General features: G+C 39.8%; 1 protein-coding gene across 1 annotated transcript in view; it reads right to left on the bottom strand.

The window, feature by feature from the left end:
* The window catches only part of DNAH11 (dynein axonemal heavy chain 11), a 317,894-nt gene that overhangs the window by 103,601 nt on the left and 192,083 nt on the right, over positions 1–22,210 (bottom strand). Inside the window, exons 55-56 of the mRNA XM_079931174.1 lie at positions 11,984–12,145; positions 2,966–3,199 (exon numbers count right to left, since the gene is read on the bottom strand). Of these exons, the coding sequence (XP_079787300.1) occupies positions 2,966–3,199; positions 11,984–12,145 (396 nt within the window). The remainder of the gene's footprint in view (positions 1–2,965; positions 3,200–11,983; positions 12,146–22,210) is intronic.

The raw sequence follows: 22,210 nt of genomic DNA on the forward strand, positions 1-22,210 counted from the left end.
AGCCCCTGTGTTTTAAAAAAAAATGCATTTCTTTTTAAACACAGGAATCAACAGAATAATGTTTTCGAATGGTTTTGCGGAAAAAGTCATTAACTTAATGTCAGCGCCAACCAGACATTTATCTTCTCAGCTCAGGGAAGCACCACCAGCTGTCCCCACCTGAGCACATGTCACCCGAGCATGTGTCATTCATGCCCCTTGTGGGGTATAAATATTACTGTTTGTGTGTGTGGGGGGGGGGGGTTTAAATCACAAAAAAACAATCACAACCATTTATTTTGACTCCATTGCTAAAAACACTTCAGGAATTTCATCTTGTGGAACCACACTCCACTTCTATATCCAAGGATGCCTGTAACCTCCCCGCCAACATGGGTTATTTACACTCTACCCTAAAAGGCACAGCTGGTACTGTGACTGCTACCTGTACTACTAGAGTTTAAGCTAAGACTGATTTTTTTAGCCTCTTTATGAACTCAGGGTCACACTGCACAGTGGTTTGCTTCTCTCTTCTTTTTAGCCGTGTGAAACTAGTCACATGTTAGGCCACAATCAAAATCATCATCCAAGAGATTAGGAGGAAACTTATTTCAAGCCCTGATTTCAGTCTCTAAGGAAGCTGTTAAGTCTGAAATATCGAAAGCAACTCAAGCCCTGGATGCGAGCCTTATGGATGAAGAGAATTCACTTGGGCTCTCTATTATGACCTACGCTAAATCTGCAGAGGGGCTACCTGGCTAAAGAAGGGGTTTAGGGCTTTGCTGCAATTCATGAACAGCGCTACGGTTTGGACATATTTCAGACGGCATGGATATCCAGCTCTGCAGGACTGCTGCAAGGGCACACGCTCCAAGATGAAGACATCTTGCTCTGCACACCACCTGATCTTACACTGTCAGGCTTTCTGGTTGTCCACATAGGAGACTATGCTTCCTCTCCAAAATAAATTGATTTTAAAAACTCTTAAGGTGCTATTAGATATTCCAACCACATGCACAAACACCTAATGGCAAGAACTCATCAGTAGTCCTTCCATCAAGACCTTGTGTATCTTCTCAGACTTTCTGCCTATTGTTTATAGCTGAGGGGGAATAAGGAAACCCCAAACAGCTGTGAACATGGCAGGCACCCCCTTTCTTTCTTCCTCTCCCCAACCCCCAGCTCAACAACACACAACTGAGATGACTGTCAGGAAACCACAGACTTTCTCTTCTTCTCTGTGACTGAGATGCTGCCACCACTGAGATGAACCAGGATGCTACTCCCCGTGCTTTAGTCTCTGTCATTTGGGGAGAAAACTCTCGCAGTGTGGTGGAGGCCCCACCGGTATTGAGTTCACTTTAGCCAACACTGTCTTTTCCTGGGGCAAAGTCAACAGGCTCATTTTGGGTCATCCTTCAGAGGGACATAAATGCTCTGGGATACAGATCTCTTCCACTTTTAGCTTAACAGGACTCCTAGCAAAAAGTCTTTACTAGGGAAAACGGTTTTGATTCAAGTGAGATGGAACTGGAGGGACAGGGAAAGGGAAGACAAATGAAAGAGAAACAAGGCAAAAAGAGTAAGATAAAACATTTATAAAAAGAGAGAGCAAAGAAAGACATTCTTTGAAAGTGAAGGAAAAGATGCACATATAGGAATATATTCTTTGGGGGTTTTCCAGCAACTATTCTTTGCAACACTCAGTCTTGGAAACTGTCATGGAAACCTCCTCACTCCGGTTTCTCTTTCCCAATCGTGGTCCATCTATCTACTCACTGCTCAGCACAGATCACAGTGTTTCACCGAAGAGCCATTCCTGGTGTATGAAATGAAGGGGGAAAGAGGCAAGTGATGCTTTGGCCTTCAGACATACTTGAAGGACATGGCCAGAGAGTCCTTCAGGGTGAAAGTCACCAACATACACTCCCCCAACCAGGTTCTGTCTCATTTCCAGCCTAGGCATGGATGGGCCACCAGTACTCTTGGGGGGAAAACTGGCCCAATTTCTTGAAAAGCATATGGGTGTACAACCTGATGACAAATACTCTGAAAAGGCCCTGGGAGTTTCTGGCCTTGAGGTGACCACCAGTGAGGATTGTTTTTTTCCTCTAGCTCTACAGCCTGGCTGGCCCATCTCCAAAGTCTTTGTCTTCTCTCATTCTAATTCCTTTTACCAGTCACAGAGAGGCAGCTTGGAACTATGGGCTTTACATAGATCTGGGCTCCAACTCAAAACTCATGGGCTCTGTGGCCTTCAACTCTTGAAGCCTCATGTGTAAAAATTTCAGTAGGAACACCTACTTCATATACTTGTTTGATTTTTAACCATAAAATCTGATAATATGTGTGCAGACCCACACATGATTAACATCCTATGCAAATTCCCTCCTGATTGACTCCAGGAGGTTAGAGGTGCCGTCCTTCAAGGTAGTGGAGGCGTTATGGTTGAGGATGAAAGCAACACTGGATATTCTCACCTAAGAGAGATAGTGGCTAAAGGGAGCAGATCAGACACCAAGGCCAGAGAAGACTGCTATACTTAGGGACCCCAATCCCAACACCCTTTATCACAGCATCGGCCAGGAAACGCTGCCTTCACTGGGGGTTGAGAATCTGAGACCAAGAGGGATCTGATTTCCATTATCCTGTGACAAAGTTCCTGATGATAAGCCCAGAGCATCAAAGCAGTGGAAGAGGAGAGGGGAACCAGCTGTGCCTGTTCTGTTCAACATCTCGACACTGCCCGGCACGGAGTCAGGCCAACAACGGAAGGGCTCTCTCCAAACCAGCTGTGATGGTGTAACTGGCTGATCCCTTTTCAGCCTTAGGAAAGCAGGAACTGTGTGTTCTCTATATCATTAAACTGTAAATTTTAGCACGATGCATCTTATACAAGTAGGTTAAACTGCTGCTTCAAAAGCAAAGGTATTTTTTAATTTTAGGAGCGTTGATTTCACTCAGTAGTAACATACCCGGGTCATACCTGAGAGGCTGTGGTTTGTAGCTTCCGGATGCCATTCACCAAGTGCTCTTTCTTCTGGGATATCTCGTTTTGTTTCTTCTTCAACAGGTTTTTAAACAGTGATATTTGTTCCAGAAAACTCTTTGGGGTGGTATAGTTGTGTCTTCTCTCATTCTGGTAATACCTGGTACTCATTTCGATTACGCTAGTGTGAACGTGTGCCATGAAGAGGCTAATAGAATCTTTATCCAGGGGCTGAAACATACACATGGCAATTCACATGAAATTCTCTCAAATGAAAACAAAAATGCAAATTTATAAAAGGAAAAATCAGCAAAATTATGCAGTATTTATTTTCTAAAAGCCAGAACAGCTTAGTTTCTAGGAAAACTTAGTCTTTCAGAGATGTCTACGGGATTGGAGAGATGACAAGAAACCTTCCAGCTTAGTAACCTCCTCTTGCCAAGTAGGCCAAAGGATTTATATGTGCTCCACATACCAAAACCAAAAGCCAAGATGGAACACAAGCACTGCTTTTCACGACTTGATTTTTATCAAGCGTGTGCAAGAGAAAATGGAGAAACTGAGACACAGTACTCAGAGAAGTATTTTTGGTGTTGCTTTCAAGCTAAACGTCAGCCAAAGAAAACCAACAGTCACTGAAAAAAAAAAAAAAGGTTAAACTGAGAAATACACAGTTTTATAAGAACCCATGTGGAAACAAACTGGAGGATAAGGTATAAAAGTCACTGCTCCTGGGAGAAAAATAGTATGATTATATGTATTCTCATTTGAAACAAACAAAAAATTGAGCAACTCTACTTTGAAGACTTACTGGAGAACCCCCCACTAGACATTCTTTCCATTTTGTCCTCTCTGACTTCTGAAGTAGTTCCCTTTTTAATTTGTGGAGTCACATCTCCCACATTTTAATGATTATTTATTGCGTTCTGTAGGAGATGAACCGGGTTCAATTAATCAACGGGAGCCTAAAAATCAATTAATATGAATTAAATGAGCTACACCAACTCTTAGGAAAGTCACACATAATTTACCAAAGTGTTGTCAATAAAGCTTAGACAGCTTTGGGGAAATTGCACACAAGTGGCTGGTGATGCAGTTAAACGTTTCAGACCTGCGCCATTAATATCACAACCTGGGGTGCGAGGAGAGACAGGCCGATTCTTGTCAGAGAAGAACGGGCTCCAAAGCAATTTCTAAACACTTGGCTCTCCAACCTCACGGAAAACTCTTGACTGGGTTTAAAATATGTACATACCGGACTGTTCTGCATATTAAAAATCCACTGCGCTAGTAACGAAAATGTTTTTAAAGCAAAAGTTAAATACAGAATGATACAAAACCTGAATATTCTGTGTTTCTACTAGATCTGAGACGTATGTACATTATCAAATAGTGAATTCAGAATATAAATTTATAAGGAAGTTAGCAACACCATATAAATATCCCCTTAGGGATTTTATTTTTTAGAGAACTTGACTACAATATAAACATGGGCAGAAATTTACGCCTGTCCTGTGTTGTTTTAATGAGACTAAAAGCCAGCATGTATATTTCTAAAATATAAATATGTCCCCAGCCAAGTGCAACCTCCTTGCAGAAAAGAAAAACAAAACAAAACCTGGCCTCTGCCCAACCATGATCCTATGAGGAGGCTCCTCGGCTGCCCTGAAAAGCTTTCTTTAACAACAGTTTCATTTGTAAATCCCCGATGGAAGAAGTGGTTTCCGGTAGAGCTAGAAGTGGCCAGAGGCAACTTGTCTCAATGGGGCAAAATAACTATTGTTATCGGACTTAACAAAATGGCACAGCATGGGAGACTTGCAGAGCCAGGGAGCAGCTGGTTGTAATTCACACTGTTTTTCAGAAAACTCTAATCGTTCCAGAACAGACCTCTTTGATGACTGGTCTTCCCTGCATTCTCAATTTGTCACTTTCTCTTATGATAAGGTCAGTAGTGACAGCACTTCCTGACATTAACAGCTGTGGCTTTTAAAAGGGTCATTGTAGAACTACTAATTGCAGTAATTTCATTAGCATAAATTATTTATTCTGCCATTCATTTATCTCCAGTTTTCTTTTGGGGGGTGGCAGTGTGGGGTGGGGGGGGGTGACCCGGGAGGAGATGGCTGCCTGTGCTGGTGCGGCTACAGTAATGGGGATGCGATGCTGTATTTTCACTTTTAGAGCTGGGAGTGGAGAACCTCATTCCTGCTACATTTGGCCCCTTAATGAAAACCGGTTGATCCCATTTGTAGTCAATTTACAGCCAATCATGGTGAAAGCAAAAATAAAAATAAGCAAAGTGCCAGTATCCAATGGTTATAAATCCAAGGTTTCCCCACTAAGATGCTTTGGAAAACACTGCTGAAGCCAATGCATAATCGAATGCAAAGAAGAAACTGTTTTTTCCTCACATTAAGAAAAAGTGTTTAATTTCTACTCTCTGTGATGGCTCACTGTAAGCACAGAAACACAAACAAACCTCTTCTACTTGGTGTCCTGGCTCTCCAGCAGGGGCAATCGCTGCCACACCAAGTACCCTGGCCACCTGACTCTTCAAGCAAATGCCCAGCATGTCCCCGTGGTTGAAAATGACAGCAAAATTTGAATGAAAACCAACGCCTGGAGGCCAGAATGAAATCAAACACTTTAAGTGTTACATAGGATTTTACACCCTCCCAAGACCAGCAAAGATGACTATATATCTGTACTTTTGAATTCAGTCTTTCAAGAGTATTGTATTCAAGGAAGGGAAAGGAGGCAGATTAAAAAAAAAGAAAAGAAAATCGTTTCAAGTTTTTTTTTCTTTTTTAATAAATTTATTTATTTAATTTATTTATTTTTGGCTGCGTTGGGTCTTCATTGCTGCTCGTGGGCTTTCTCTACTTGCGGCGAGTGGGGGCTACTCTCCGTTGTGGTGCGCGGGCCTCTTATTGCGGTGGCTTCTCTTGTTGCGGAGCACGGGCTCCAGGCACGTAGGCTTCAGTAGTTGTGGCACGTGGGCTCGGTAGTTGGGGCTCACAGGCTCAGCAGCTGTGGTGCATGGGCCCAGCTGCTGCACGGCATGTGGGATCTTCCCAGACCAGGGCTGGTGCCCACGTCCCCTGCACTGGAAGGCGGGCTCTCAACCACTGCACCACCAGTGAAGCCCTCCCTTTCAAGTTGAACTTGGGATAATTTTGTAATGTATAATGTCATACACCTACTGTCCATCTTGGTAGTTTATCTCAGAAATTATTTCTATGCTAATTTTTCACAGCTTTACTGAAGTATAATATACAAAACTGTACATATTTAATACCTATGTTAATTTTCAATAATTCCAAATCTATTTTTATTTTTTTAATTTCATTTTTTCTTTCTTTTTTTTTTTTTTTACAGTAGGTCCTTGTTATCTATTTTAAATATAGCAGTGTGTACATGACAATCCCAGACTCCCAATATATCCTATTTGTACTTTTTAGCTCCTTTTGGGTCTGGTCAAAGTAGAGAATCTCTTAGATACTGTGGTTGTAAGTTTGGTTTATTAAATAACAAAAATTTAATAACGCACAAAATGGCAGTATTATATTTGAGCTCCTCTCCTAAACTACTCATAGTGCTAACAGGCTCCCAGGAAAAAATTGTGGAGGCAGCCAGGAATGCGGGGTTTGAATCCTAGGACCCGGGTTAGATTTCCAGTTCTGTCAAATTGGGCAAGTTATTGCATTCCCTATACTTCCTACTGCCCACAAAATCAACAGTTAGACTTTCCTCACTCCTTTTTACTCGATTTCTTGTCTTCCTTTCCTTTTATTCCTCCTTCGGAAGAGGCAAACGTTTGTGCAACAGTCCAGAGCAGGATTTAAGAATATGAGCTCTGGCATGAAAGTGCTGAATGGGCCCCTCACCTGCTTAAGGATCTTGCGCTTATGGCTGCCAGCCTCTCACCTGTACAACAGGGAAACCAGTGGTCCCTGCTTAGAAGGTTGGTGATGAGAGGTGGGAAATAATGCAAATGCAGGGCAGGTGTTACCCTGCTCTTGGTGATGGTAATAGTACCAACAGTAGTCCCAGGAAGATTACCACCAGACAGAGCAGCCACAAGTGTTAAATGCAGAGTTTTCTAAATTACATGCTGGTTTTTTGTTTTTGTTCGCTACTTTGGTGACGGCATTTTATTGTTAGTTTGTTCGTGTTTTTTTATTTTTCTCTTTAAACTTTAGAGACCAAGCCTGGGTTAAAGGCAAGTTTAAGTCCAGCATAAGCTAGCAATCTTCCAGATGAGTTTCCAATCCTCAAAAGAGGTAGCCTTCAATGGCTTACTGACAGAACATTAAAACAAAGATGCTAGTTGAGGACTAGGGGCATGGGGAGGAAAGATGGAGCCCAGCTTCCTCTCTCAGAGCAAGCAGACAAGGCAGGAGATGGATCTGGGGAGGCCAGCACTGTAGGAAAGCCACAAAGCTATAACTAGGATGTAGCGATGCCTCCATTTGATTTAGCTAAACTTTCAACTTCACAGCATGTCCAAGTTCCTGCGCAGCTATAAAAACTGGACCCTACTTTCCAGGTAGAGGGGATTCCTAAAGTTTTCATAACTGCAAAAACCCTGGAAAGCAGCATTCTACTGCTTTTTGCAATTCTATCCTAAATTTAAGTAACTTGCACAGAGCAAGAAATGTACGGCGAACAGTATGTTAGTGCGCATGTGCAAAGGAGAAAGAGGGCTGAAGAATGGGGAATATATGAACCACCACCTGGGCCTTCTCTCATCTGTTTGAATATAGGTTTAAGCCAGTATGAGATTTAGGCAGATTCAATAGAAATTTGGTTGCACTTGTTTTTGTCTTAATCTTTTAAAATGATTTCAGTATTCCTCAGAAAGAGGAATTTTTTCACAAATTCATAGAATTTCTATTGTACAAGGTTATCTTTCCACTTTTGAAATTCATACTGAATAACCCTCACTTATATTTCAAAGCAAGAACTGCGCTTAAAATCATTAACAGAAATGCTGCTGCTAACGTACCTATCACTAACAAAGTGCTGTTTACTATGCTTCATGCTTGGCCTAAGGTTTTAAAAGGAAGCTAGAGGCCAGTCGTGAAATCAGTCTTTGAAATACAGCAGTACAATAACTTTCCTCCTTGAGTGGACATTTTCCCATGATTGGTTTGGAACATGGTAGGAGAATATGCCATTCTTATGTTGCCAAACCTTCAACAAGTTCTGGATGGAAGAGGTGGCAGCATGTGAAATAAAGTCATTTTATTGATACAGCCGATGATATTGAGCTTGTGTAACTATCTTGAAGTATCACGGCAAAAGGACAGAGAATTTTTACTTGCCAGTTGGACAACGTGACTGAAAAGGATGGGCATGGGCTTCTCCATCTTGCTCAGACCTTTTTTTTCTACTCCTTCTGAAGCAAATCTCACTCCTCAGAGAACTCGTCTTTTCACTTCCATTCAATAATTTCTCTTTTCATCAAGCCCTGCTTTCAAGTAGGTCGATTATTCATTTTGACTTGAAAAATCAAAAATATTACTTATCTTTTTTTAAAAATAGGACTTATTCAATTTTAAAAAAATTTAATTTGTTTTTGGCTGCATTGGGTCTTCGTTGCTGCGTGCAGGCTTTCTCTAGTTGCGGCGAGCAGGGGCTACTCTTCATTGTGGTGCGCGGGCCTCTCATTGCGGTGGCTTCTCTTGTTGCGGAGCATGGGATCTAGGCATGCAGGCTTCAGTAGTTGTGGCTCGCAGGCTCTAGAGCGCAGGCTCAGTAGTTGCGGCGCACAGGCTTAGTTGCTCCGCGGCATGTGGGATCTTCCCGGACCAGGGATCGAACCCGTGTCCCCTGGGCTGGCAGGCGGATTCTTAACCAGTGCGCCACCGGGGTAGTCCCATTTCTTATCTTTTAACACCTGTTTCTCCTTCCTTTTTTCCTGGATTTTCCTAACTGGGACCCATATACTTCTCAACAAGATCTCCTCCCAATTATCATTTGTAACCCAATTCCCACGGATGGCTGGAGGATATCCTCTCCCTCCTTACACTGTGTCTTTCCATCTCCATTTCCAAATCTCCTAAGAGGAGTGTATGTTGACACAAAGTCTTCAGATAAATACCTGGTGATACTTCAGTGTCAAACTATTTTGGTCATTCTGTCAGCTGTCATTTTAGTTCAATACCAGGTAACAGAAAAGTAGCACAAACATTAACTTAGACTTAGTCAGTCCACACCCCTGGGTGCTGAGTGTGTACTACCTGAAAATTATATGTCAACACACACAAAACCGCTTGCCTTTAATGAATCCTTTCTCTGGCTAAAGGCAGGGCGGGGGGGGGGCACCTTGTATAAGTACCTTACACTCAGCAAATGAGGCCAATAATTAAGAAGTGCTAAATTATGCTGACAACTCTCAGTCTTAATAGTGGAAATTAAAACTAAGAAAGTGATCAAATTAGTGCTCATTCAAAAAATGTAAAAGCTGTTTTTGACCTCTACTGAAAAGGCCCCACGCATCTGGAGAAGAAGGTGGACACGTTGCGCTCTGAATTATAATTATTGCTCCTGAGTAACAAATTAGGAAGGTGGGAAAGTTAAATAAGCACACAGCACTGGAACAAAATTGACTAATTTGTTTCCAGGCATAATTCAGCTCCATAGAAATGGGAAAGTGCTTTTTAAATTCCTATTTGGCACCCAGCATCCTATAGGAGGCATCATGATACCGCCAAATAGAGCTGAGGACCTGCGAGGAGCCCTCTGGACTTAAAATGATGCAAGTCCTGCCTCATCCAGTAGATGTCAATGGTCACTGGCGTATCAAAGCTCCTTCAGGAGGAGCTGTTTTCTAAGTGGCACCTACTCTGGCAGGAGAGAGTCTGCACCAGAGCAGCAAAGGCAAGGGGCTTAAAGCACTGTGCCAGACACTAAATTAAACCACACCACCGGCTCTGATTTCCTCCCATTTGAGAAATGAACATTAAGAAACAAAGCATGCTGGTCCTTTTCTCTTCCTTACCAAGCCAGCCTAATCAAATGATCTGGATGAAACAGAATTTTGCTACCAAAAGATACATACAGGCTCTCTTCCTCTTAGTAAATCGGCATTCTGAAAGCTTCTTGTAGTTATTAGAGACAAAATAATTCCCTACATAATTCCAGAAATGCAGTGGACCCAGCAATAGCTGAAGAAATTTGTGTTAGTAACTGACCATCATTAGTCATATTTAATGGTTTTCCAGATTTTAAAGTAAAAAATATTTCGGGTAGACTTTATGTAATGCTAGCGTTAGTCTCCACTAAATGGGGTTCCTCTGACTCGAGGAAGACACATAATGTGGAGAACAGCATTTCAGACAGAAATCAATCACTCCTGTGACAGTCTACTACTCTGTTCATGGGAACAAATTTACATATATTTCCCTAAATGTAAGAAAAGCTTTGCAGTGTCCCCCAACCAGTGGGGAAAAAGTGAATATCACTTAAAAAAATAGAACCACACATTAATATTACTCACTCTTTACCCCCCCCAAATCCTGATGATGATGTTGTTTTAAAGGTCTAGGTAAGTTCATTCAATGTTAGGGGTGAGTGTAGAGACAGGCAAGAGAAAGAACTTTCTGGATATGAAGAAAACAGTGAAATAGACTTCATTTTTTTCCATTAATTTATAGAAATGTTTTAAGTGTGTGTGTGGAGAAAAGCAAGAGGAGGTATTTGAATATGATAAAACCTCTATCATATACATCTTTTAGATGTTGCATAACAGTTCTTCCCTGGCAATCCAGCAGTAAGTAATTAGATTAATAGACATTTTGGAAAATACAATAAACCATATATGATAAAGCTGTATATATTATGTATATAAAATATACATATAAATATAAATATGCAATAAAGCTAGCTGCATTACAAATCATTAATTGAAAAAGTAAATATGCCCAGATTTCTAACCCTCTGGCCACCAAAAGATATAATATTCAACGAAATGTGAAAGGACTGCTTTGGAAAAGCAGCAGTTACGGCTTTGGGAGGAAAGGAGGCTACAGCAGGTTGTCCCTGTTCACAGCAAAGTTTCAGCTGGAAAGAGCCATCACTCCTTACATATCCCTGATTTTATTTTTGGCTCTGAGAATCATTCTTCCTGCCTGACTTATTCTAGGCACCTTTCGACTTATCACTCCAAGGAATCAGAAGACAAACCTCCCTGGGAAATGTTCACAATCACCATCCATCCAAACTTTCCCATCAGAAAGGTGCGTGATGGGTGCACAACTTCATTCCCAGGAGGTCTAAATGACACCTTCACATCTATTGGTACATTCCTTTTTCACTTTGAATCTGAATGCTTGAAGTGGTTTCTTTTTTTCGTTTCATGCAACTTTTTTAAAAGGCAATAGGAGGTGGAAATTTCAACATGAGCCAATGACAAACATAATCTATAAAACATACACCCATAAAACAAAGAAGCATATACATTAGTTGACTTAGTGATTGTAAAATATATGGGGCCTGATTTTTCACCTATCAATACCATAACGAGAAAAATCCCAATGAATTGCCTTACTTTGTTAAGAACAAGCATTGCATGGCTAGGGGTGCCTACTTTTTTGTTTAGTTGTGAATGTAAAGGATTTATATTCAGTAAGTTCTGAATATCCTGGCCTTCTGGTGAGTCAGCGGATGAGTAAGAACTCACGTGCTGTTTGTGTGTCTGAGTGTGTGTGTGTTAGTGTATATGTGTGTCTGTGTGTGTGTTAGTGTGTATGTGTCTCTTGTATGTGTGTCTGTGTGTATCTGTGTCTGTGTGTGTGTATGCACCTCAACCAGATACAAAAAGATCAGCCATCCTATTCAGTAAAATGTAAACTCACAAAGATGATCTTATCATCTTAAACAAACAAGGACAGCTTTCTGCTAGGAGGTGTATTTTGGAAATGTTTTACTGAGGACTTGGGTCAGTGAGAGTGTGTGTGTTTGAGAGACAGAGAGAGAGAGAGAGATTCAGAGGCTGACACGGCATACCTCAATTCCCTTGGTTTCCTCAATGAACCTCCTGCTGACTGTGACCAGAGCCTCCTGGGGCCAAGCATGGAACCAGTCAACAGCCGTGCAGTTAACCAGGGCTGGGAACTTCCGAGCTCTACTTCTCAGCGTGTGACCAACCGGAGAGAAACACAAAATGATCTGTGGAGACACGGGGGCAGGGCAAAACCCGGAGGGTGATGAGTGAGCAAAGAATTACACCACGACCCTGGACAATGAAAGAAAGGAGTGCAGCCAACCGTGACATTAAACTAGCCTAAAGCACCACAGAGTGGAAAGCAACATTAACCTCCTTGCAAATCAAAGTACAAACCTGCCCCACGGAACATACAGAAACAGTGCTGTGTGCTTTCCTTAAAATTGGTCCCTCTCCTTCTAAACATTTTTGATGATCATCAAGCATAGTGGGAAATTCATTCTTTTCTATCACACAAGTTACATTATGACAATTAAAAATAAAAACCAAACCTCTATGATAAAATAATACCAAGACTATCATCTGCTGTCTCCTATTCTGTAATTCACCAGTCTCCATAAAACTGTGTAAGATACTTTTAAGAAAAGTTTTATCACATTCAATGTTTACTTTGTTTCCACTTAAAATAATTCACTGGAGTTCATACCTAACATTTTTAAAGGAGTAAAAATTTCAGTTTATACATGGTCCTGATGAGAAATTTGTAAGTTTTCAAAGTTTTATTTAAGTATTTAATGACTTAAGAGTTAAATTGGAAAGTTTCCATACTCTTTAGTGACACAGGGCTGCTTTCTGTCAGGAGTGCCTGAGTTCAGCTGTGACATGTGTCACAGAAGCTCAGTGAGGGAAGCAAGTTATCAGGACTTCAGTGGGTCTGAATATCCTTTCTGGGCTCGTCAGATGTGGTGCCCTGTGTAAAGTACTAGCACAAAAGAGGTGTTTAGGGAGCTCCCTTTTTGTCCTCTGTCTTCTTTCCCAAGTCACTGTGGACTTGAGGGCACTGGGGAGACTGATGCCAACTGGGGTAAGGTCTGAGGATGAGTCTTGGTTTCCTTTTTTCTAGACGCGGCTTGCACTTGATGATGTGAAACAAAGCTCTGCAGTTCTTTCAATGACGTCTCTCACACTTTGAGATAAGGCAACTAACAAAATCACTTTTCAAGGGATATATTTTTTCCACATAGCATTTTAAAATTCATGTCATAAAAATCATAAAAATATGTGAAACCATATATTCTCGTTTAACAGGTGTTTTTACCATATTAATTTTATATACTATGGCTCTTCAACAACTCAAGAGATGAATCCTAAGATCTAAAATGATTTTCAATAATGCATAAGCTGACCGATTTCTTTTTTATATTCAAGAGTCTAGTTACAAACTGAATAATTGCTGTAATATTGCATGTGCTAAGTTAACAAGCCTCAGTTACAAGGCAGAATTTTCACTTACATTTCAGTGTTTAGGTTTCTCCTAACTACCTTGTCTCCCCATACATGAGTATTTCTCCTTAATGTCCTAGAAGTTGGTTTTCTGCACCCAACTTACCTCTCATTCATGACAATTTTAGAGACTTCATTTATACATAATTGTAGCAAAGGGGAGGGAAGCATCATTTATTTGAGGTCCTAAATATTTCCATCACTTCTACACTTACTCTGTTTCTACACTTACTACCGGCATACTATCAGGTCTGAAGAATGTGTTAGAAAACAGAGTATCTGAACCATGTGTGGTGAGCCTCAGGAAAAAAATACTTTAATTTAATGATATGCCTTAATTATTTATTGAAAGATAATATACAACACTGATTTAAAGAATTATTTTCCTTTTCTACAATTTTACAGTTGAATACATTTTTTTTTTCTATGTTATAAGGATCCTCACAATGCCATCTAAATTTCACGTGGAGGGCAGAGGGCAGATGGCAGGAGATGAGTAGTTCTCAAAGGATTGTTAGGAGCTGGTTAGAAATGCAAATTCTTGGACCTACTCCAGACCTGGGGAATCAGAAACTCTGGATGGGGCTTGGCAATCTCTGTGTTTGCAACAAGCCTTCCACGTGATTCTGACACCCACAGCTATACCCTAATAGTCTTAAAATTTCTATGGGAATACCTAAACGAAATATTTACACTTTTAACGCTTTTGCATTTGGTGAAATACTCATAGAATCTAAGTCTCTATTATATACAGAGTGAAGTAGAAAATTTAGAGAATTTTAAATAAGTTAGATAATCATTAATAACCTCAGTTCTATCAGATAAATTAGACCCTGGGAACTAAATGAGAGAAGTATGCTTGTTCATCAGTACTTCTTACGAAGGGAAAGGACAGTAGCACACTAGCCTTGAGGAGTGCAATGACTGCCCCAATTTTTAGCTTTGCTAGAAATCTAGCATAGAAATTCTCTCCATCCAGCTTCCTGGGTAGTATTCTGAGAGCCTATGCTAATATCTTGAAAGCGTTGGCTGTTCTGCTCTTTTTAAAAATAGTCTCCACAACTTTTTAGACAACCTGGAGTAAACTCAAGTCGTTGCCTCAAGGAACACTACTGTGTGTGTGTGGGAGGAAATCATCCTATAATTTTCCGGCTGCATTTCCCTAATTTCATGAGAGATTAACATAGCAAAGAATTTATAAGAAAGACAAATAAGTGATTAGAAAAAAGGGTGTGATGCTATCTATAATTTACTTTTTCAGCATCATTAAAATTGTAAGACATTTAACGTGTACAATATGATGATTTTATAGACACTGTGAAAGGATTTCCCCCCATTGAGTCAATGAACACATCCATCACCCCATATATTTACCTTTTTGTTGACTAATTGTTCTGGCTGGGACTTCTAGTATTATGTTGCATTGGAGTGGTGACAGTGTGCATCCTTATCTTGTTCCTGATCTTAGAGGAATAGCTTTCAGCTTTTCGCCATTGAGTATAACGTTAGCTGTGGGCTTATCATATATGGCCTTTATTATTTCAGGTATGTGACCTCTATATCCACTTTGTTGAGAGTATCTATCATAAATGGATGTGTATTTTGTCAAATGCTTTTTCTACATCTACTGAGATGATCATATCATTTTTTGTTAATGTGGCGTATCATAATGATTGACTTGTGGATGATGAACCATACTGCATCTCTGGAATGAATACCACTTGATCATGGTGTATGATATACTCTGAATGTACTGTTGAATTCAGCTTGCTAACATTCTGTTGAGGATTTTTGCATCTATGTATCAAGGATATTGTCCTGTAATTTTCTTGTTTTGTGGTGTCCTTATCTGACTATGGTATCAGGGTAATGCTGGCCTTGTAAAATGAGTGTTCCTACTTCTTCTGTTTTTTTGGAAGAGACTGAAAAGGATCGGTGTTAATTCTTCTTGAAATATTTGGTAGAAGTCACCAATGAAGCCAGCTGGTCCTGTAAAATATACCTTTGAAATACTTCAGTCTACTACAATATGCATGTGAATACTCATCTTATTTTACAACTTAGGGGCCATTATCTGGTTATTATCATTATATAACCAAGAGAGACACATGGGCTCGGGATGCTTAACCAGCATTTCACACATTCTAATGGAAGCCTGCATTGCAAAGTTGGCTACCTGAGCTCTTAGCTAACTTCTCTCATCAACATAAATGGCTGGTTACTTAGCATCATGAATACTGGATATGATTGTTCAATGATGAAATGAGTAGTGTTCAAGATATCTTAGAAAAATAGAAATATCTGTACTTGCACCCCTACTGTTCTATGAACAAAACAGGAAAAGCTATATTTCAGAGTAGCCGAGTAATCCCCGTGACTCTTTAGACTTTGGATTTTGACCGGTCCTGTGTCCTGTGGTAAACAGCTTATGGAAAGTTTCTGTACTTTTATGTGATCCCAATGAGAAGATCAGCTTAATCCTACCATGAAAATATTTCTATATCTGCCTCAAAGGAACTTTTCAATTAGGGCTAGTCAGGTTCCTAAAAGGACAGAGTTGGGATTCCAACAAGTTTACAGAGCAGATTTTAAGACTTCAAGACTTGTTTTAAGTTATGTGCTACACATAAACTCTATGTGTACCAGAGTTCAGTCTGAGACTTCTTTCTTTGAAGCACATCTTAAATTGGAAGATTTGGGGAGAATATTCCCCATCCCCCGAACAGGCGTCATCTACCTCCAAGTATTGAAGGTCCCTGAAATATATCCCCCAATAGTTCCTGACAATTGCAAATGACCAAATTGGCTTAAGTTAGTTTCCAGTAGTGGATTGGAAAGAAAGGTCGGCTAAGAAAATAAAGTTAAAAATGCCTTAGACAGCTGTGCTCTCTTCTAAAAGCAAATTCTCACAAGTAAAAAGCAAACCCTGGAATCACCATCTATATATTTTCTACAGCTCTAATATCTGGATGTCAGGAACTTGCTTTTGGAATCCATACCACAGCATTTTCTATTCCCTTTTTTTTTCCCTCTACACAGGTGTTAAGACTCGTTTGCAATAACCCTCTTTTCATTGTGCTTTGGAGTACATTTCAATTTCTTTTAGATAAGATCCCATGTAAGTACACATTAATTTGCATATTACTAACAGGCCTCAGTCCATTTCCTCTTGTAATGGAAATTTGAATTGCTATTATCAGTGTATTTTTTTCCAGCTGATATAGTTTATTCTCAGAGGGAATCTTCCCACACGTTCACTTCAGAAGCTTCTATCCATAACTTGTGTTTGCATTTATCCTCAAAAGTCTCAGTATTTTTCAAGATTGATAAGATCTGAATCTTACTGAGAGAATCCTCCCGGGAATGGAGGTTTAGCCTAGAAACAATTCCTCGGTTTGATTGTTTTACCATCACCTTATTAACTTTATGTATTTTCCTGTATCATCCCCTCACCTAATAACCTTTTAACTTCAATTATTTTTATGAGATTCAACAGAATTTTCACCATACACACATTCTATGCATATTTACATTTATTTTCTTTTTAGGTAATACACAATGAAATCATTCCCACAGCCTTTCATGCGTGTATATTCTTCAGTACAGATTTTTACAAGAGTTAAAAATTTTTTTCATTGGGGAGTTTTAGTTCTTTTCTTTTTTTTTTAATGCAAATTCATAAAGAAATTGCATGTGGAAGCCCAATAGACAGCAAAGAGCAAATGCATTCTTGAGGAGTAAAAATAGTAGGACTTATATTCCCCACTATATTTCCCTTCCTATATATTAAACCTGTATATATGAGGAGAAGAATCCCTTGTCATAGTTGCCCTGCTTGTCTCCTGGGCTGGCGCTGCCCACACATTACCTTCCAGGCCAGTCTGCAGCCCCATAACCTCGTATAATAGTGTTTTTCTTTTTCTAAAACAGAAAATCAGATGCCTGAATATCTATTAAGTGGGTCCATATGTGAACCATGTTATGCAAGACTTCTGCGTTATGATCTGTGCTGCTCTGCTAGCAGTGTGGTTGCATTTTTGCTGACACAACGTGATAACTCGATACATGTGCAGTTGGGAGAACAAGCGCCATCGGTGCTGGCAAACCCCATTTTTAGGCATTTAACATATGATATAGGTAGCATTTCAAATTGGTAGTATAAGGAAAGATTCTATGATAAGAGGTGTTGGGACAATTTGGGGGAGAAAAAGTAGAAAAGCCACCTTATATTGCACAAGGCAATCCAGGGCTAAACATTAAAGATACTATAAATTAATTTAAAGAAAATTCAGGATAATACTTTCATAACCACAGAGTATGAAAATGCTTCCTAAAAAGCCTTAACACACAAAATCCATGAAGAAAAAAAATAAGACTTATTTAATATATAAATGTAAAACAGAAGTCATTGTAAACAAAATTAGCAGAATTATGGTGAACTTTGAAAAGAATTGGCAACACTAAAACAGACAAGGACATTATGGACATATGGCTATTATTCAGCTATATAAAGAGCTCCTATAAATCAATAAAAAGTCTAACAAACCAATAGGAAAGTTGGCAAAGGGTAAAAATGGATAAAGGTCTCCTACACTTATTTAAAATAAAGCATGTTTGAGTTAAATAGTTCACTCCATACACGAAATTCTTAGAATCATTTGATTTTTTTTTTTCCTGTGGGAGACTTCGAAACAAAAAGGCAAAGAGGGAGGTAAAGAAAATAGTGAGAGATGTGAAAAAAAAAACATAGTTCTGAGTATGTACTTTGTATGTGTGTCTATACACACAGAAAACTGGAAGAAAATATACCAATATGTTTCCAGTTGTTATCTCTAGGCAATATAACTGAGCATAGTTTTTATTTTCTTCGTATGGTTCTGTATTTTTAAGTTCTCTAAAATGAACATATATATCTTATGTTATCAAAAATGAATCTCCTCTCTCTCTCTCTATACATATATATAACATATACTTATGTATGTATATAATACATAATATATATAATTTAAAAATACAGAACCATATGAAGAAAATAAAAACTACACACACATACCCCCACCCATAGATAGACAGACAGACAGTTAGATAACCAAACACACAGATAACTAAATTCTTGGGAAAGAATCAGGGGCTGCTACATACACTAAGGGTTCTTTTCCTTACGGCATCACGTGGCCAGGAAGGCAGGCAAGAAAGAAGAGTTTTCAGGTTAACTAAAGTTATTAGGAGAGAAGATGAGAGTACTATACTCTAAGGGTAAATAAGAATTATGCAGGAAAGGATGCACACATACACAGATGTGAAGGAGAGGAGGCACTTGGCACTGACTCACCGGTCTACTTCAGCTGCCAACAGGTTCTCACTACCCCTGCATTCCAAATAGGAACTGAGTTTGGGTGGTGAGCATGGGTAATGGGGTGGTAACTACACATCATTTAGCTTGACCTGCCAGGTGTGCTCGCCAACTCTTGTAACACATTAAGCTTCCCGTGTTGCCCAGCTAGGAACATATGCAAAGGAAGCATCAGCTAGCTCATCAGAAATTCTGAGTCTTTAGCACATGCTGGTGAATATCACAATATATGAAACTAACAGAGAAATCCATTATTCCTTAGAAAAAATTCTGAGGATTTGCGGGTAATACACACAGATGAAGAGAAAGAAGCTGCCATTTTCTTGCTAAAAGGAGACCCGTTTCTTTGCCGCATCATTTCTCCCTCAGGGTAAGGTGCTGACCACTGATCTTTCTCATGATGCAGCAAACTAAGTGAAGGCCAAGAAGGATGAGAAGTATTTGAGGGAGAGATCTTATTCCTCCTCAGCATGTAACAAACAAAAAACAAATAAACAAAAATCTTCCTACCCATTTTAGTAGGGAAGAGATAAATTATTCAATTAGTAATCCTGTGACAATAGGGAAAAATTATCCATACCTAACTCCAAAATAAATTCTAGCTGGTACCAAGGTGCATACGAAAAAATGTGCCTACGAAAAGGCTCAGACAACAACAGAGGTAAATATAAAACTGATCTCGGTTTCGGTAAAGCCTGCCAAAGCATAGAATCACAGGAAACGCATAGAAGAAAGGCCTGATGGATTTAACAATATGAAAATGCAAAACTTCTGTACTATATGAATATTACTAAGTTCAAAAAGAACAACCATGTAATTATCTCAAGAGAGGCTGCAAAGAAATCCAATAGGTAGATATTTCCTTGACAATACACATCCTGAGTCAAAAGCCAACATATAATGTAACAGTGAAACATGAGAAACACCTTCTTTTGTAGATTTGCCAATGCAGTGAGGAAGGAGGACGGATAAACAGAATATTAGGAAAGACAAAATATCATTATCTGCAGGCTATATATCAACCAACTAATAGAAAATGATTGATGAGGCAGTAAGGTAGCTGGTTACAAAACTAAAAATCAACAGCTCTCCTATATAGAAACAATATACCAGTAGAAAATTTTATGAAGGAAATAGTTCTTCTACAAAAGCAATGTGACCTTTTATCATGAAGATTCAATTCTCCCTAATTTAAAAAAAAGCTTTCAGTAGGATTTCAACCAAAATTTAAATGAAATGTGTTTAGAATCTGACAAAATGATTCTGCTGTTTATCCAGGCATTAAAAACATGTAAAAGCAACAAAGAAAAACTAGATAAGGGCAATGAAATACTAGATACGAAAAAGTATAATAAAGTTTTCATACCTTACATAGTACAGAGCTGGAATCAGTAGGAGTAACAAGAAAATAGAATAGAGGACGTGGAAATAGACCCAGTTAACATGGCTATCTGGCATATAATAAAGATGGTCCTTTAAATTAGTAAGGAAGAAATACATGGTGTTGAGATAAAAACACATCTTTTGGGGGGGGGAAAAAAGTAACCTGAAACCTCTCGGCTCACTCTTTGTCATAAACAATAATAAATATATTCCAGATGTAGCATAGTTTTAAACATAAAGCAGGAAAGCATGCAGGCCCTGGAATGGCTGACACTGCTTCTATTCTAAACCAATTTCCAATTTTACTCATAAAGCCTTTGTGACAAGATCAAATATCCACTTCCCCATACTCCCTGGTAGGTGGAGGTGACAAGGGACACACCTGTGATCAGTAAGACATCAGCTTAGGGATTTGGGGGGAGCTTTGGATTCCTGATTCAGAGAGCCCCAAGTCTCCTTCCCCACTCTTTCTTCCTACCGGGAATATAGACCCTACTGCACTCATCGTGTGATCATGGGGCAGGAAGCAGCAGGGTGGTCACTGGCGGGAGAGAAAGACGGAAAAGCATGGGTTTGTAAGGGGATTACTGAACTAGTCTGGACTCTGACATGGGAGGGAGGCTTTCAGGAACTGGTCTTGGACATTCTCTTCATTTGTAGCCCAAATGAGTTCCAGTAGCTTCTAGTGAAGAGTTTTTAAATCTTGGAGAGAAAAACACTTTCCTAAACATGTTAGAAACCCCAAATCCATAAAGGCAAACACTGATTAATCTAGGATAAAAACTTAAAATTTTTTCCAGAGTTATAAACAAACAGACATGTACCATATATACATTTAAAAGATAAATGATAGAACAGGAAAAATATCCAACACATATATATAAGCCTAATCACTTAATATGCACAGAACTCACAAACAAAAAACCATGTACAATTCAATGGAAAGCCTCGGAGGTTACTCAGCATCACTTCTGCTGAACTATACCCTACTCTATTAGCTGAAGCAGTCATAAGCCCACCCAGATCCAAGGAGAGGGGACCTGAATCCCACCTGTGAGTCAGAAGAGCATCAGAGAAATTGCAGGCACAATTTAAAACTGCTACAAGCTGTAACTATTGAATTTAGCAATTCCCGAGTTAAGAATTTATCCTACAAGAGCAAGCAAAGCTGTGTATACAAGATGCATGTAAAGGACGCTCATGCTAGCATTATTTGTAACAGTGGTTGTCAAATTGCAGCATGCTTCAGAATCACCTGGAGGGTTTGTTAAAACAGATTTCTGGGTCCCACCCGGAGTTTCTAATTTAAGAGTTCTGGGATGGGGCTGGAGAATTTGCATTTTTGAAAAGTTCCTAGGTGACGTTGATTCTGCTGCTCTGAACAACAGACTTGGACTGCTGCTGATTTATTACATTACTGTCTCAAATTCTATTATTGTACTTATTTTCCCATTTCACAAAGAAAATCTGATCCAAGCATATCGCAGTGGAACAGGGAGAAATCCCCGGCCTTGTTACAACCTGGCCAACAGATGCTTAGTCACATTTCTGATGGGCAGAAAACTCTTTGGGCAACTGAACCTTGAATTCTGACTTCTAACCTCAGCCCAGAATTGCTCAGTAAGACCAATGTGGAATTTGAAACAGGAGGGTGGAGAAGAATCATAGTTACTCTATTCCTTAACCTCCTCACAGAGGTATATTCACAGCTAATGCCACTTCCCATCCCTTCCTGCGTACTCCAGGCTTTACAGGAGCCGCAAAGTCCATTCCTAACTTTATTTATTCATTTATTTTTGGCTGCATTGGGTCTTCATTGCTGCGTGCAGGCTTTCTCTAGTTGTGGCGAGCAGGGGCTGCTCTTCCTTGTGGTGTGCGGGCTTCTCATTGCGGTGGCTTCTCTTGTTGTGGAGCATGGGCTCTAGGCGCGTAGGCTTCAGCAAATGCAGCACGTGGGCTCAGTAACTGCGGCACGCAGGCCCTACACGGGCTTCAGTAGTTGCGGCACAGGGGCTCAGTAGTTGTGGTGCTCAGGCTCTAGAGCGCAGGC

The sequence above is a fragment of the Stenella coeruleoalba genome (assembly GCF_951394435.1).
Source record: "Stenella coeruleoalba genome assembly, chromosome: 9".
NCBI classification, from domain to species: domain Eukaryota; kingdom Metazoa; phylum Chordata; class Mammalia; order Artiodactyla; family Delphinidae; genus Stenella; species Stenella coeruleoalba.